Source organism: Pyxicephalus adspersus, chromosome 12, assembly GCF_032062135.1.
Source record: "Pyxicephalus adspersus chromosome 12, UCB_Pads_2.0, whole genome shotgun sequence".
NCBI classification, from domain to species: domain Eukaryota; kingdom Metazoa; phylum Chordata; class Amphibia; order Anura; family Pyxicephalidae; genus Pyxicephalus; species Pyxicephalus adspersus.
In genome coordinates this window covers 42,719,293-42,735,853 of record NC_092869.1, presented here as the reverse complement: position 1 = coordinate 42,735,853, position 16,561 = coordinate 42,719,293, and the positions used below count along the sequence as shown (strand labels likewise).

The window sequence follows — 16,561 nt, the reverse complement described above, 5'->3', positions numbered from 1 at the left end:
GCTCCCCCTATACACTACAGATGTGTGAGGGGGTGACGTGTCCCTGCTCCCCCTATACACTACAGATGTGTGAGGGGGTGACGTGTCCCTGCTCCTCCTATACACTACAGATGTGTGCGGAGTGATGTGTCCCTGCTCCCCCTATACACTACAGATGTGGTCCAGGTGACGTGTCCCTGCTCCCCCTATACACTACAGATGTGCGCGGGGTGATGTGTCCCTGCTCCCCCCATACACTACAGACGTGTGTGGGGGATGACGTGTCCCAATGTCACAATGGACACAGGTGATGTGTCCCTGCTCCCCCCATACGCTACAGATGTGTGCGGGGTGACTTGTCAGTATGATTAATGTAACATGGAATATGCCTGACCAATCCAATGGTGGAAATATTGGGGTAATAGAGGAATATTTGTATTGATGGTTGAATGTCCATATTCTACCATTGTACATCTCTACAGCTATAGGTGGTGTCACTTACTCTTCCATGTCCTCTGCACCTCGCTTTCCCAGCCTGCAATGAAAATATATCATTTCTTTATCCATCTGTGTATGTCAGAGAAGTGACATCATGTGACCTATCCGTGGTGCAGGCTGCACCTTTTCCTGTACTTACAGGCAAATACTTACTTGGAGGTCCCCGAGGAGTCATCTGCCCACCCTCCTTGTCGCAGGGGTTTTGGGGGACCCTAAAACATAAAAATCAAGAGAATCGGAAAATTCCAAAACAAAACAACAGTATACCATGCAGGAGGCAGAAATAGCATGATCCTTAAATACTCAATGCTATGTCCACAGACCTAAGCACCACCCCACCCCTAAATTCCTTTCTTGTACAGATGCCCTTGTATATTACTCCATCCCTGCTCTGTAGAGCTATGAAACCTTTGGTGTCTATTCTCCCTGAATACACCCCCCACCCCTCCCTCTAGGTGTCCCTTCATTGGAATTTGCTGAATAATATCGGACAGGAGCAGCAGATTTGTTGTTTTGGGGGTCACCCTCAGTGCACCTCTCTTGTGGATGAGCTCCGGGAAGTGTCCCCATCATCCTGGATGTCTTGAGCAGCTCGAGCACGACGTCCCATCCTGGCGCCCTGGAGAAATGATAACACTCAGGTCATACACATCCCCCTATATCACATACCAATAGCTTTGTACAGCGCTGTGTAATATGTCACCGCTATATAAATACAAGATAATAAGAATAATTGTGCCAGGAGTAAATGATGGTCACATCATGGGACTATGATGTCATCAGACTCCAGGTATATGATTGGGCAGTACAGGCTGGATATGGGGGGGAGGTACTTTGTATACAGTACTATATACAGCGCTGCATAATATGTTGGTGCTATACAAATCCTGTTTAGTGATATTATTAATAATAATAATAATAATAATATAAAGGAAATATAAATGTAAGGGTGGGACAAACTTATCCTGGAACCAAAATCCTAATAGGACAGGGGTAAAACAAATCGTCCACTTTTTAGCATTAATAGGACACCTGCATTGATGGATCCTGTCATGTATACAGAAAATATACATCTCTATTGATAGCAGCTAATGAACTCCTGATGAAGCAGACTTTGTTCTGAGAAACGCGTCTATATATCATTAGCCTATTCATTATGTACTAACCTCTGGATTTAATATGTACCAACTTTTGGATTTTTGTGATGTTATTAACCAAGTTTTATGAATTATAAATTAATAAATCATTGGATTATTTATAAATATATTGTTTAAGGTGTTCAAAAAAATATTATATGCTTTAAAAGTCCCAAGGCCAATGCAAAAACAAAGCGTCCTGCAATGTTAGATTGAAAGGGATGTGGCATATTTTAACCATTTGCATTAATCTAAATCTTGAGTACATTTGTTAGCTTCTATAAGGGTATATATATATATATGAGGGGTCTCTGTAAATAAGGGTATATATATTGGGGGGTCTCTGTATATAAGAGTATATATAGGGGGGCTCTGTATATAAGAGTATATATATTGGGGGGGTCTCGGTATTTAAGGGTATATATATTGGGGGCTCTCTGTATATAAGGTGGGGCTCTGTATATAGGGTTTATATGGGGGGGTCTCTGTATATAAGGGTATATATGGGGGGCTCTGTATATAAGAGTATATATATTGGGGGGGCTCTTTATCCTGGAACCAAACTCCTAATAGGACAGGGGTAAAACAAATCGTCCACTTAACATTGGAATACGTATGAATATAGAAAATTACTAGTTTGGAAACGATTGCATTATTAGGACAGCTGCATTGATGGATCCTGTGACTCATTTATCCAGAAAATTGACATCTCTATTGGTAGCAGCTAATGAACTCCTGATGAAGCAGACTTTGTTATGAGAAACACGTTGATATATCATTAGCCTATTCATTATGTACTAACCTCTGGATTTAATATGTACCAACTTTTGGATTTTTGTGATGTTTTATGAATTATAAATTAATAAATCATTGGACTATTTCTAAATATTTTGTTTGAGGTGTTAAAAAAAATATTATATGCTTTAGAAGTCCCAAGTCCAATGACCCAGCCAAAACAAAGCGTCTTGCAATGTTAGATTGAAAGGGATGTGGCATATTCTAACCATTTGCATTAATGTAAAGGAGCTATCTTGAGTACATTTGTTAGCTTCTATAAGGGTATATATATATGGAGGGGGGTCTCTGTAAATAAGGGTATATATATATGGGGGTGTCTCTGTATATAAGGGTATATATCGGGGGTCTCTGTATATAAGGTAGGTCTCCCTATATACTTGCCCCGGTTCTCCGGCTCTCCCCCAGCTCCAGCACATCCTCCATATTCCGGCTGCTCTCGGTAGTCACTCGCTGATCTCCATAGTAACCAGGCCGCTCTCTACAGCTGCGGAAACCACATTATCAGGCAACGCCTCCTTTATTTGGGTTTAGTGCCTAGAAAGGGCGGGCCTTCTAGGATAACTCCTGAAAACCCCACCCACTATGGCAGCCATTTAAGGAAGTTATCACTAATTAGACTTGCCCCTTCTCTAATTGTCAGAAGTCCGGCTACTCCCCCTAGTGGCCCCATGAGAAAGTTCAGCTTGGCCAATATAGCGAACGAGCAGTGCGGTACATAAATGTATATTAGAATGTCAGCTCCTCTATACAGCTTTGCGATATATGTCAGAGCGATAAAATACGTATAATAATAGCTTGTCAGCTCCTCTGTACAGCACTATGGTATACGTCAGAGCTATATAAATGTATATAATAGTGTGTGACTGTGGGGGGGCATTAGAGTGTCATCTCCTCTGTACAGAGACTGATGGGACTGGCTCAGTGTTCTCTGTACAGCACTGTGGTTTATGTCAGAACTATATAAATGTATATTTATAGTGTGTGACTGTGGGGGGGACAATAGAGTGTCAGCTCCTCTGTACAGAGACAGATGGGACTGGCTCAATGTTCTCTGGACAGCATTATATGTGTGGGGGGTCCCAGGTTTTCATGATATCTTCTTCATGAGAGCAAAATGACTCCACCCAAAGCTAGAGAGCACTAGCTGGCACCCCAACATGGTAATACCCCATATGCTGTTAGGGCTCAGGGGGTCAGCTGGAGATGGCCTCATTCATCATGGTGGATGATATTACCCTTAGAACAATGATTGATATAGTGACCTCTGGCGGCCATTATTCCTCTATTGAGCCCTGTGTGGCAGGATCTGAATGTTTCTTCATCCAAACACCATATCCACCAGAACTTTTCCCAGAATACACATGGTGCAAGGTAATTGTGGTATTATTCCCCACACACAAACATATACACATATCCTCCCCCCAAAGCTTGGTGCCAATCTGCTGTGATTGGGCTTTGTTATGACACAATTTTTGGATACATCTGTTTATTTGAACCATCCCAGTCATCGTCAATTCATGGGCCCTAATCTTAGTCCAATACCCCAACAGTCCCTCCTGTGATGTCTTCCCACCATACCATGATTAATCACCAATTGACCATCCTCCATTGCCCCTCCCACCCGACAGACCCTGCTCCATCGCCCCCTCTTACCCGACAGACCCTCCTCCACCCACCCCCCCTTTACCCCAACCAGCCCCTCCTCCATCACCCTGTACAGTCCCTTCTTGTCAGTTATCCCAGCCCCAGTCTTATTGCACCATTCAGCAAAATTGTTTGGGAACACAACATAGACATAAAATATAATTTATTTCCTCTGTATAATACAAAATAATATTTACATCATCTAAAGCAATCACAATGTATGGTATCAGCTGGCCCTGCAGCTATAGATGTCTGGAAGGTCTCTGTTAATGTCAACCCTCAGTTGATGTCCCTGCACACAGCAATGAGTCACGTTGGGCACACAGCTGGATCTCTCCTCCGCTGGGCTCTGCCCCACATCCTGGCAGGGGCTACCGGTGGCCTGGATTGGGCAAAAATAACCTGAGGTGGCTCTGGAAAAGATAAGTCAGTAAGGGTAAAGATGATGGTTGGGGGTCATCCAGGAACAGAGAAAACTGCTGGATTACTTACCTTGTGAGAGCATTCGTGTGTCAGTGCTGAGCCCAGGTCCTGCCATGTTCTGTCCTTCTGACACCCTGCAGAGGAAACAATGCCCATGAGTGGAATAGAATAATAACTACACATGCCAGCTAAATGAGACTGACCTCACTACCCACCGGACAATGCGAGTGGCAGACAACTTCCGGGCCACACACGTCTTCTGATTGGATGGAGGAACTGGCTGCAGGAGACCTGGAGACTGAGAGCATGTGAATATAAATTATAATGCACACTGAGGGATGACAGACAGATGGGAAGCACCGAACACTCTACCCATCACACCACATGACTTTATAGCTTGTATTAATATTAACAAACAGGATTGATATAACACCAACATAATATGCAGTGTAGGGAGTACAGAAGCACAGGAGGAAAACAATGCCAACCTTTAGTTATACGGCTGAGCTTTGTGTCCGCCTGGCTGCCCGTTCCCTGTTTTGACTTGCTGTCAGTGGAATTGTGGCCTTCACCCCCCACGGGTCACAGAACACCAAGCTGCCCTGAACCAGCACAGTCAGAATGGACATTAGAGAGGAGATCTTACAACCAGCTAATATGAAGATACAAACTTTTAGGGCTCTATTGATAAAACAGGGAATCAGACATTCCCTCTAACAAAGTTTCCTTATATTGGAAATAACAAAGAAAAGCTGACCTCTGACATTATAATGACATCATAATCCTGCCAAAATGACATAGAGTGGTATGGTTATAAAGCAAATATTTATGACAAGGATCCTGGCGTCATGTTTCTTCTTACCTGATCCCCACCTTGATTCTGCCCTGCTGGGGACTGATGGATTGGGGCTGGAGCTGTTCCTGGTAGGTGAGGGCAGGTGCTGGTCTCCACCTCTGAGTCCCATTCCAGTCGCGCCCATTTTGTGGCATCCCTGAAACAGACATTGCAGTGTCATAAATTGTGTGACATGTAAACTGCATGCACAGTGTACCGATGCATCGTTTCTCGGAGATTTGTTGCAATTTCATCCAGAACTGAAGTGGAAAAAAGGAGAATAGGGTGTGCCGTGCCCCTGGGATCAGATTGCGAACCAGAGCGCCGTGCCCCTGGGTGCAGAGTGTGATCCAGAGTGCCGTGCCACTGGGATCAGAGTGTGATCCAGAGTGCCATGCCACTGGGATCAGAGTGTGATCCAGAGCGCCATGCCACTGGAATCAGAGTGGGTTCTGGGGTGCTGTACCCCTGGGACCAGAGTGGGATCCGGGGTGCCGTGCCCCTGGGATTAGAGTGGGATCCAGGATGCCGTGCCACCTGGGATCACAGTGGGATCCGAGGTGCTGTGCCCCTGGGATCAGAGTAGGATCTGGGTTGTTGAGTCTTTGAGATTAGGTGATATTCTGATTGTTGTATCCCTGGCAGTATGGAGTGCTCTGGGTGGTAAATCAGAAATTCAGATTGTGTCAGTGGGTCTGTTGTTGTGGAATTGCCTAGATGGTATTTACCTGGCTGCAGGGGTGGAGTGCTCAGTGGCTGTGTGGACTGTAGTGCCAGAGAGGGGACGGGAGGCTGAACCAAGACGAATCCCACCTGCGCTAAGGGCTCTGCTTCCAATGTTCAGGTTGGTGAGCTGAGAGAAAGATTTCTATTAATGAGGAATTCAGGATGAAGGATTGCACAAATAGCATGTAATCATTTCAGAAGTCAAAGAGTTTTTTTTGCAGGGCTGTAGCCAACCTGGTAAAATAGAAAAAAAATCAACTGATCTACAATTCACAGCAAATAAAGTCAAATGTCTGCAGGACCAATCTCCTTGCCACTTACTCAGCATTTTGTAGGTGGAGGAAAGAATGTTTGTTGTGCTCCTGTGGAGTGCAGGGTGGGAGAGGGGATGATGAGTCCTCCTCAAGAAGAGGTGGAAGGCATGTTGTGTGATCCTGTGGATTTCAGGGTGATGGAAGGGAGGATGTGCGAGCTTATGTGGTGTGTACTTACCTGCTGAGTAAACAGTCTTAGCTGAGTGAGGTTGTTTCGGCCTGCTTGTTTCTCTGCCAACCGCTGCAATGATGCTGTCACTGCTCCCACATTATAGGGGTCTTCAACTCCTTTCACTGATCCTGCAGAATTACAACGCATCCGTAGAGCACTTGTTTGGGCACTAGCTACACCAAAAACAAGAGAACTGGCATATCAGAAAGGAGGAAATGGAAAATATGGTAAAAACAAAACAAAACATCCTGGTGATACAATGGTGCAGTAAAAGTACAATATGGCTGTGTAATGCTTTACAGGGAGCGGATAAAAAACAGTTTATGAGCAGGCAACAAATTTCTATCCTTAGGTACTAGTGAGGTTCTAGCACACAGGTGGGCTACATACCTGGTCGGGATGAGCTTGGCCTGCTCAGTCTCTGGCTGTAAATTTGGGCAGCACTCTGAAAGGAGGTGAAGGCTCCAAGGGTACAGGTTTGGGAACGTGGTACAGGCTGGACCCAGGTGCCAGTATTTGTAGAGTGGCCTGATTTAGAGGATGTGTGCATCCGGCTTCCTGTGGAGGGGGAACCAGACTGGTGCTGAAGTGACGGGGACCTGGCCAGTTGAGTACCACTGCCATCTGATAAGACATTGGTCACAGGAAGGCTGGCAGCAGAGATATCAGCAGTCTCTGAGAGCCTGGTTCCTAATCAAAAGGGAGAGAGAAACAGGAAATTTAAGTGAGGGGGGTGCTGGGTAGTTAAAGGTGTGACTGACACTCAAGAAAATATAATGATCTTGTTAACTAGGATAATAGTAAAGCTCACCTGGGACACTCCTGGAATGACTGCTCATCTTCTGATGGATACTCAAATCCCCATTTTCTTGTTTTCTGTCCATCACTCCACCCACAGTGCCTGCAGAGGAGACACGCCGTAAGAGGTGACTTCGTCTATAGAGGAAATTATCTCTTCACCTCTACAAAACAAATACAATCCTACTTGTCGCATCATGCTAGAACCCCCTCATTTACCTGGCTGCAGCCCTTTTCTTGGCACACTAGCTGGGTTGCCCAGGAACACACTGGCAGATTTATTCTTGTGTGTATAAAAAGTGAGAACTTCCTCCAAGTCACGCTCACTGAAAGACAACACACAACCTCAGGGAGAATGCATGGAACAATCTCTGGGATACATGCATGCTGACATTGCACTACCTCAGAAAGAATACAAGGTGACATGAAACAATCTATGGGAGCATGCATGGTCACAAGGCACAACCTCAGAGATAACCAATAGAACAATTCCTGAGAGCATGCATGGTGACATGGCATAACTTCTGATTTCATGCAGGTCTACAGGACTGAGGCTCAAAGTGATCACATTAAGCCAATAATTAGTACCTGGCTCCGGATATGAAAGCTTGAAAATCCGAAGGGTCCACGCCTTTACCTGCAACATCTGGAGAGTCTGTGGAGCTCATCTCCTGCGTTTCCTACAACAGGGAAAAATAGGAGTGACATAAGTGACAAGGAGCATGACGTGGGACACAGATCTGTCCAAACAAAGAAAAGCAGTATAGAGGTTCCATGCTGTAAAACATAGGACAAAAAGTGGCGAAATCTGCATAAAAATGTAAATAAAGGCTAGAGGGTAGCAGAGAAAATTCTGGAAACATAGAACTAGGTACAGGGCACAGTGGAGGATTCTGGGTACACAGGACAGGGCACAGTGGAGGATTCTGGGTACAAAGAACAGGACATAGTGGGAGATTATGGGTCACCTGGTTGTACAGGGAAATGAAGTCAGCTAGTTGATTGGCCAGCAGTTGGCGCCTCTCCTGAAGTGGTACAGAGCGGCTGGGCAGCATCAGACACACAGACCGCTGCAAATTACTGGCTGCACGTTGCAGAAACCTCATCACCAACTCCTGCAACATGAGACATGAGTCAGACACTGGCACAGAAATGTTCTATACTGTACGGGTCTGGTCACTCACCATCTGCTCCTCCTCCTTAGGGTATGGCTTCTCTGGATCTTGCTGACTTTGGAGGCGGGTCTGCACCCGCTGCAGGTAAGTGGAGAAAGCCCAACGAGCCTGAACCTTACTGTAAACAGATCATTATTGGTGTGGGAAGATAGACACCAATTCTACAGACACCATAATTTTCCATGGTATGGGTAAACACACCTCAAATTTTCCCCCCTCTGTAGGATCTCCAGGATGTTTACCCGAGGAGGGGGAGAGGGTGGAACCATAGTCTGCGGTTCTAGAGATGGAGGATCGGGCATCTCTTCTAATTCTTCTTCCTCACTTTCATCTCCCTCCTCCTGCTCAGTTGTGGAGCTTTCTGGAGGATGTGACACCCCTGTTATAAACACAAAGGATCAAAAGGCATACAACCACAAGGCGTAGGGTAGGAGCCTGTGCTAAGTCATTACTGTGCAACACAAACTCACTATTCAATAAGGGAAAGAGACTAGTGCATCTTAAATCTAAATAAGAACTCCAAAGAAGGAGCTTTTGATGAAAAACCTGGACAAGAACTGCAAGGGAGGCAATTGTAATATTTTACTAAAATATGAACGGAAGGGGAGGAGCCTATGATACTCCATTTAAATATGAACTCCAAGGGAGGAGCCATTTACACAATTTGATTCAGAATGGCAGGGGAAGAGCCTGTGATACCCAATTTAAATATGAACTGCAAAGGAGGAGCCTGTGATACCCAATTTAATATGAACGGCAGGGGAGGAGCCTGTGATACCCAATTTAAATATGAACTGCAGGGGAGGAGCCTGTGATACCCAATTTAAATATGAACTGCAGGCGAGGAGCCTGTGATACCCACATTTAATAACTGCAGTGGAGGAGCCTGTGATAACCAATCTGAAATGTAACGGCACGGGCAAGGCCTATGAGTCTCAATTTGAACTACTGAGGAGGAGCTATTGGTATTTAGGTAAACTTTTAACTGCAGGGGAGGAGCCTATGATACTTAATCACTGTATGTGACACTGAGTGAATCCCGGAGACCTTGGCTGTCAGATTTAATTTCTTGGGGAAGTGATACTCCTAAAATCTCTTCTGCATGTTGGACAGTTCATAGGTCCCTGCCTCTTTACATACCTGCCCGGCGAACCAGCCCACGTTTCCTTGCCTTGCGCATCTGTAGTGAAAGCAATTTGCGCTCATACAAGGCAGCGTGCAACTTGGGTCTCGTGTCACAGCTGTGATCAGAGACCATTCTGCAGGAGAGAGGGTAGAAGTTATACTGTGCATGTCAGAGTACATGGAGGCAAAGCCAAAAATGCCAGGTTTGTACTAACCTGCCTGGAAAGAGATGAGTGGCCAGCATGTAATTCATCGATGTTTTATGTTCTAGGAATGACCTGTGCCAAGTGGAGAAAGTTATATAAACACCACACCAGGATGACACATATACAAACAGGAAATATGAGCACACTCACCCATACAGTGACCATGTGTCATGCCTGGGGAAAATACGAACAAAACCTCCCCTCCTTGCTGCTTCTTCCTGAACTCTGCGTAGTATTTTCACCTGGAGGCACAAAATGGCTATTTACTTATTGCAGTTCCGCTTCTCAGTATTATGTATAGCAGACATGACAGGTGGGTGAAGGATGACATAGCTAGACAGTACTTACCTCCTCAGTAGAAAGACCTAGAGTCCCGACCTTGTCTCTGCTCCCAGTCTGCAGCCCCATGTCAATGTCACTGGCAGATAAAGGGCGCTGTTTCTGTGAGAACAATGATTTTTTTTATATATAGTATGTTGATTACTTACCATATTTTGGGTTATTTGGACCCCCATGACTCACCAGTGCTTTGTGGACTCGCTTGTCATACATCATGACTCCTCCACGGCCTGGCCTCTGCAGAGGGTCCTGACACTCCAGCCCTGCAAAATCAGTACTGTTATAAACATACACATTGTTATCCATCACACCCTCCAACACTGACAATAAACCCACCATGGTATACTCACCAACCAGCGTCAGCATGTCTGAAATCATAGAGGCCTTCACCTTCAAATCCAGAGGAGCATCACTGCAGGTACAGTAAGGAATTGATTAACAGCAGTGCTAAAAATAGGCTCACCAGCAGAGGGCACTGTGTCATCACCAGGGTAATATTACACAGAGCTCACACTCACCAGCAGGGGGCACTGTAGTACCACCAGGGTAATATTACACAGAGGCTCACACTCATATGCAGTTGGAGTACTGTGCCAACACAAGGGTCATTTTTACAGGGGCTTATACTCACCAGCAGGGGGCACTATACCATCACCAGGGTAATAATATACAGAGGCTTACACTTGCCAATTTGAGGTACTGAACTAACACCAAGGTATTATTATACAGGGGCTCACACTCACCATCAGGGGGCACTGCACCATCACCAGTACTCACCAGGCCAATGATGGAGATAGATTGACTTCTAAAAGCCAAGGCTTCATATTGCTGTCAATCAGTACATCAAATCCATACAGCTCTGTAGAAACATAAGAGTTAGCGATAATAGTAACCACTGGAGATTAGAATCCAAGGGTACGGCGCACACTCACCAAAGCAGTTTGCTCTGTTGGAGAGGAAAGATTTACAAGCAGCGGCAATGGGAAGTTCCCCGGAGAGAATGGTTTTAATGATTAAATCCTCCACTTGAGACATGAGGCCTGCAAAAAAGACATCCAGAATTAGGGCCAGATTGGTCACATGACGCATGAAGGTGAGGGCTGGAGACATCTGAGAATCGATGGAGGGGTAAGAACACATGAGGGGCAATGGAGGAAAGGAGTCAGGGCAAGGGGGAGCACCTGCTGTGTCTGTGCCTTCCTGCTTTAGGTATCGAAGCATTGCACTCATACTCCATTTATTCCCATAATCCTCCACTTCTGGGTCGTCACAGCTAAAGGAAGAGACAGGCGAGTCAATGGAGAGATAGATAAAAAATGTGTACTGACTGACTATTATATACTGTACATGTATATAATACATTACATGTATGTGTGATGTATGGGTTCTGTATGTAGTATGTAGTGTTCATGTGTGATGTATGTAGGATGGATGTATGATGTAAATAGTATGTATGTATGATGTATGTATGTAGTGTGCATGTATGTGTGATGTATGTAGTATGTAGTGTTCATGTGTGATGTATGTAGGATGGATGTATGATGTAAATAGTATGTATGTATGATGTATGTATGTAGTGTGCATGTATGTGTGATGTATGTATGTATATTTGTATGTATGTATGTATGCGTGCTGCATGTAGCATGTATGTGTCTAGCATATAGTACGATCTCAGATACCTGACATAGTCCCCGCTCTTCTTGTTTACACTGTAGTTGGTTAGGTGCATGAACTGATTTTTGATGTTCTTGGATGTGCGGTCATAGCGAACTGTGGCAAACCTGGGTTACAAAGTGCAAAGTCACGATCAATACACAAACATGCATTATAGAGAACTCTCTGGGCAGATGTAGCAGGAATAGCGAGGTTTTTGGGTGCTACCACTAGACAACCACCTAAAAGCTATTCTTTTTTTTTAGCAAAGTATTTGGGTTAAATAAAAAACCATGGAATACTGAACACATGTATTGTATATGTACAGGGGAATTTCTGTAGTCTGTGTCCTTGGGAACAACTTGTGTCCTCCTTCCCACACTTGTTGGGGGTCGGAGTGACCTGATAAGAAGAAAGTTATGGCTGTTGATGCCCTGACAGATCAGAAGAAAGAAAGCAACTGGTAATCTATGAAATATAATATCATATAAATTAGCAATGGTCATGTAACAATCTGACTGCTTGAGATCAGTGTATAATTAAATAAAATAGAGTGCTGATGCTGACATTTTCTAGATACAAGTAAAGAAATGCCAACTTCTCCATGCCTGACTCATCCTAGTTAGAAGATATGACATTAGGACTCCCTGGGGTAAATCGAGTCATGTTGCCGTGTTGGACCATTGTACGCATCTAATACAAAAAAGTGCTGACTTTTATGGAAGCAGTGCCTGAGTATTTTGTGTCGTTCTCTAACCCTTCCTGACACTTGTGGTCCCACAAAACTTACAGTATGTACCCAGGGTAACCCTCCAGACCCAAATACAGGTGAACTTCAGACTTGTACCATGGTGGACTACCCCCCACCCCATTGCTAGGTGTGCAGGGTGGGAACCCCCAACTTGACCCAAGTGCATAAGGACCATTGTTTTACTGCAAGAGACACTTTTATGCAATGTGCTACTGAGAAATAGTATAAAGGCCCAGTGATCAATTTTTAAGGGTGCCATTAGCAGAGTTAAAGACCACTGATCTATGTAAGGTCTTAATCCCACTATGAGCAGTGCAATGCAAAGCAGTTCACTGCGCTTCACATGTGTAATACGCAAGGACATGAGACATTGCATAGAGAGTAACAGCTGATGTTCCAACTTGTGTGTTGCAGTGTGTTTTTACAGCACACTGCTGCACGCATTTCTGTCTGTTTCAGTGTACTGAATGGGGTCAGCATCACAGCAGACAATACGAAGGTACTGTGTATCATGCACTTCCTCGCTCGTAACCTCATCACACGCACGGCTTCCAGAGTTTCCTAGAGCTGCCCCGACTCTCCGGAATGGTCTCCCTTGTCCTATTCAGCTTGCTCCTACTTTCTGCCCATTTAAAAGAGCCCTAAAAACCCATCTTTTCAAACTGACCCACCCGTCTTCTTCTGTCTCCTAAACCCTCACTACTTCCCACCACTCCATATCCCCCCTCCTATTATGTGATACTTCCCCACCTCCTAGACTGTAAGCTCTTCGGGGCAGGGTCCTTTCCTTCTCCTGTGTCACTGTCTGAACCGGTCTGTCATTTAGAACCCATATAATATTAATGCACTGAAACCACACCTTCTTCTAGTAGTAAAGAGGCCTTAGAGAAGAAAAAAAGGCAGTTTGCTGTTCATAGGCACAAAGTTACCTAGTAAGTCCTTCTTCATACAGATAAATGACTAGAGGATCGTATGAGGTGATGAGCACATACAGGCGGACATCAAATTTAAATCCTAAACAACAGGAAACAGAGAGTGAGAGACAGTCGGCGTATACCTCATCCCCAGCTGCTCATCTTTTTACTACCCCCTCATCCCCTCACCAGCACTCCTTCAGCACTTACCATCTATGAGTAGAGGGTTACTAATGTAACGAGAAACCAGAATATTGTCTTCCAGGCTGATCTGTGAGGGCTGGAATGGAGACAAAAAGCTAGGAGTCATATCACAGCAGGGCAAAAAAGGAGCACACTTCAAGATCTGAGATTATCCCATCCTCCAATCACTAACAACTGCGGCTAAATAGGGGCCAAAACATACAACCGGGTGCACACTGAGACAGAAGGAAGGACAGGGCCAGTACATAAAGCAAATACAGAAAAAAAGAGATAGAGAGAGAGGGCAAATACACAAACAGGATGCATACTGAGACAGAGGAGAAAGATATGCAAGAAGAGTGATGGGGATGGTACATAACACAGGGCCCACATTAACACAAAAGAGACAGACAGAGGGAGAGAGGTGAGATCTGATACATAACATGCTGTGCACACTGAAACAAGGCAGAGAGAGGGAGAAAAGGGATCAGTATAAACCATGGTGTGCACACTGAGATAAGAGACAAGTACAGGGGATAGAGATGGAGGTCAGTACATAACATAGGGAGCACACTGAGATGATACAGAATAGGATGTACAACAGGAGAGGAGAGAGGCAACACGGGAAAAGAAGGGGTAAGGACACGCAGAAAGACTGACGCCAGTTCTATAACGTGGGACACTAAGAAAGGGGAAAGAAGGGGCCAGTGCACAGCAGGGGGTGCAAACAAACAGGCAAATGATAGGAATCAGTGCACAACATAGGACATTAGGATTCAAGAGGGGAGTCTGGAGCATAGGGATAAACATAACATGGGACATACACTGAAAATGGAGAGAATTAGCCTTATACACATAAATTCCCATAAGAGGAAGAGAACAGAAGGAAAAATAGAGGATAAATGCATGGCCATAGACTACAGCAGGAGAATAGGGCTCACAATAAAAGGATAGTCAAGTTATGATGACATACAGAGTTCACTAGATAGACTCCCCGTCCTCGGGATGATGCCACTGGCTTCACAATCCAAGGGCCACGGTCCTTAGAAAAAGCATCTAAAGAAAGAAATAGAGATGGGAGATTTCTACATGTGTTTTTATATTAAAATTTGCATGTATAGCAGGGAACAGTACTACTGCCCCACCGTATGATGTTTTGTGCCAACAGTGCCAATGCTCACAACACAGAATTGAGGGTCAAACTTACTGCAGAAGTCCTGGTATTCTCCCGGGAGCAGATAGGTCTGAGGTAGGAGATTGAACTTGCTTACGCCATGCGTTTGCTGCATACGCTGCACATTTTTATACAGACGATCCTTGCGGGTCAGCTCGTAAGACCTGAAAAATAAAGAAAAAAGATGATACACTACATTGGCCTGGATAACCAGAATTGTGAAAAAAAATGGGGCTCTATGGGGACGGCATGAGATTCATGCAGTGGGGACACCTTAGCCCATTGACACCATTTTTCTACTACATTCTTCTATTTTTCTTTTCCATTTACTGTCCAGCCTGATAAAAAATTGGTCAGAAGCCCCACAACCTAGCAGATAATATTTATGTTGTCCGCCCCTCACAAATCTGTATTCTCTGTATCTGTAATACCTGGCCTAGATTTTACATTTAATGCATTCTCCCATTGGAAGTGTCAAACCAGTGATCAGTGTTTATCCACCAGAAAGCATCTGGGGATTTTCCAGGCATTGGGTTGATACCTGGGTATCCTTGTGGATAGTCCACACATATTATTTCCCATTCTTTCTTTATGTACCTTGGAAAGTGGTTGACTCTCTGGAAGCTCGTCAGATTTCGCAGAAGATGCGGCTTTATGTGAGATCCTGTCCACATCAGGTTAAAGTCGTTACTGTTGGCATTGACCTGGTAAATGATGGCACAGAGTTATAACCTTATATTACGCAGCGAGGACAAAAACATGCGGGTAGGATAATGGGCTTCTCCCCAAAATGGCCTTGGACTAGGTTAATGACTATGGGGGGGATTAGATTGTGAGCATGTTAGTGGCATGACTTTGGACTTTGTATAGTGCTGGAATGTTCTCCCCAGCCCCTTTTAGCTGGGCGCACCACCCAGCATTTTTCAGAGACCACCAGCTGTTTTTGGGTAGTTATTGTAAAGTTGGGTCACAATACACCCACCTACAATTTCTTCCCAGCATTGTGCTGTATAATATGTTGGATGTATACAAAAGTAACAATATTATTAGGAGGGACAATAAAAGATCCGTCTCACCTCCTGAAAGCCATGAGCAGACAGAATGTTGCGTACTAGTCGGCTGTCTGTACGCACCATCTTGAAGGTCAGGTGGTAACGTTCTGCAAGAAAGAGGTGAGAGACGTCAGAAAAAAACAGAAAAGATTCACAGATCTGAGACGTGATCAACCAGTGTGTGGCCCTCATCAAATGACTAGGAATGCACAGGAGCTGACACTCTAGTATCCTTACCTCCTACCGTGCGCAGTGACGGATCCTTGGTTAGGACGGCCTCCGGGTGAAAGACGATTATAGGTACTCTGCGCGATGCTCCAGTCCAGAGGAGGCGGGGGGAATCCCTAGATAGACACAGAGAAATGAGTACCCGGCGCTCATCCACACTTGGAATATAGGGAAATCGCTGACTGACTGAGGAAAAGGAGGACTCAGGGCTGCAACCTTCATTAGGAAAGTCAGAAGCTTCAATATTTCTTCCCTAAAAACAACCAATGCCAGGCAGCTTTATTATGGCACTGGGCTATCTGTGTAGCAGTATGCCCCCCCCCATACAAGTCAATGAAAACACACGGGAAAAATCTCCCGGCCCCTAGGAGAGGACCCGGGACAAATCCCTGGAACCCTAAGGGAGGGCCCGGGACAAATCCCTGGAACCCTAAGGGA

At 44.9% G+C, this 16,561-nt stretch overlaps 2 protein-coding genes across 4 annotated transcripts in view; both read right to left on the bottom strand.

The window, feature by feature from the left end:
* Positions 1–2,965, bottom strand: part of IFT43 (intraflagellar transport 43) — a 5,207-nt gene extending 2,242 nt beyond the window's left edge. The window contains exons 1-4 of the mRNA XM_072428432.1: positions 2,793–2,965; positions 1,013–1,096; positions 631–689; positions 482–514 (exon numbers count right to left, since the gene is read on the bottom strand). Of these exons, the coding sequence (XP_072284533.1) occupies positions 482–514; positions 631–689; positions 1,013–1,096; positions 2,793–2,834 (218 nt within the window). The 5' untranslated portion in view covers positions 2,835–2,965. The remainder of the gene's footprint in view (positions 1–481; positions 515–630; positions 690–1,012; positions 1,097–2,792) is intronic.
* A 1,236-nt stretch (positions 2,966–4,201) lies between these two features.
* The window catches only part of TTLL5 (tubulin tyrosine ligase like 5), a 13,035-nt gene continuing 675 nt past the window's right edge, over positions 4,202–16,561 (bottom strand). Inside the window, exons 2-31 of one of the 3 annotated variants that reach the window (XM_072429044.1) lie at positions 16,133–16,239; positions 15,920–16,002; positions 15,441–15,547; positions 14,877–15,007; positions 14,643–14,725; positions 13,697–13,766; positions 13,502–13,586; positions 11,848–11,949; positions 11,350–11,441; positions 11,101–11,208; positions 10,946–11,027; positions 10,519–10,580; positions 10,352–10,431; positions 10,178–10,270; positions 9,980–10,071; positions 9,839–9,901; positions 9,639–9,757; positions 8,700–8,877; positions 8,508–8,616; positions 8,292–8,438; positions 7,912–8,003; positions 7,543–7,649; positions 7,337–7,426; positions 6,916–7,215; positions 6,532–6,698; positions 6,042–6,166; positions 5,341–5,470; positions 4,694–4,776; positions 4,548–4,612; positions 4,202–4,468 (exon numbers count right to left, since the gene is read on the bottom strand). In XM_072429044.1, the coding sequence (XP_072285145.1) occupies positions 4,365–4,468; positions 4,548–4,612; positions 4,694–4,776; positions 5,341–5,470; positions 6,042–6,166; positions 6,532–6,698; positions 6,916–7,215; positions 7,337–7,426; positions 7,543–7,649; positions 7,912–8,003; positions 8,292–8,438; positions 8,508–8,616; positions 8,700–8,877; positions 9,639–9,757; positions 9,839–9,901; positions 9,980–10,071; positions 10,178–10,270; positions 10,352–10,431; positions 10,519–10,580; positions 10,946–11,027; positions 11,101–11,208; positions 11,350–11,441; positions 11,848–11,949; positions 13,502–13,586; positions 13,697–13,766; positions 14,643–14,725; positions 14,877–15,007; positions 15,441–15,547; positions 15,920–16,002; positions 16,133–16,239 (3,256 nt within the window). In that variant the 3' untranslated portion in view covers positions 4,202–4,364. The other 2 variants (XM_072429045.1, XM_072429046.1) reach the window with 2 other exon arrangements.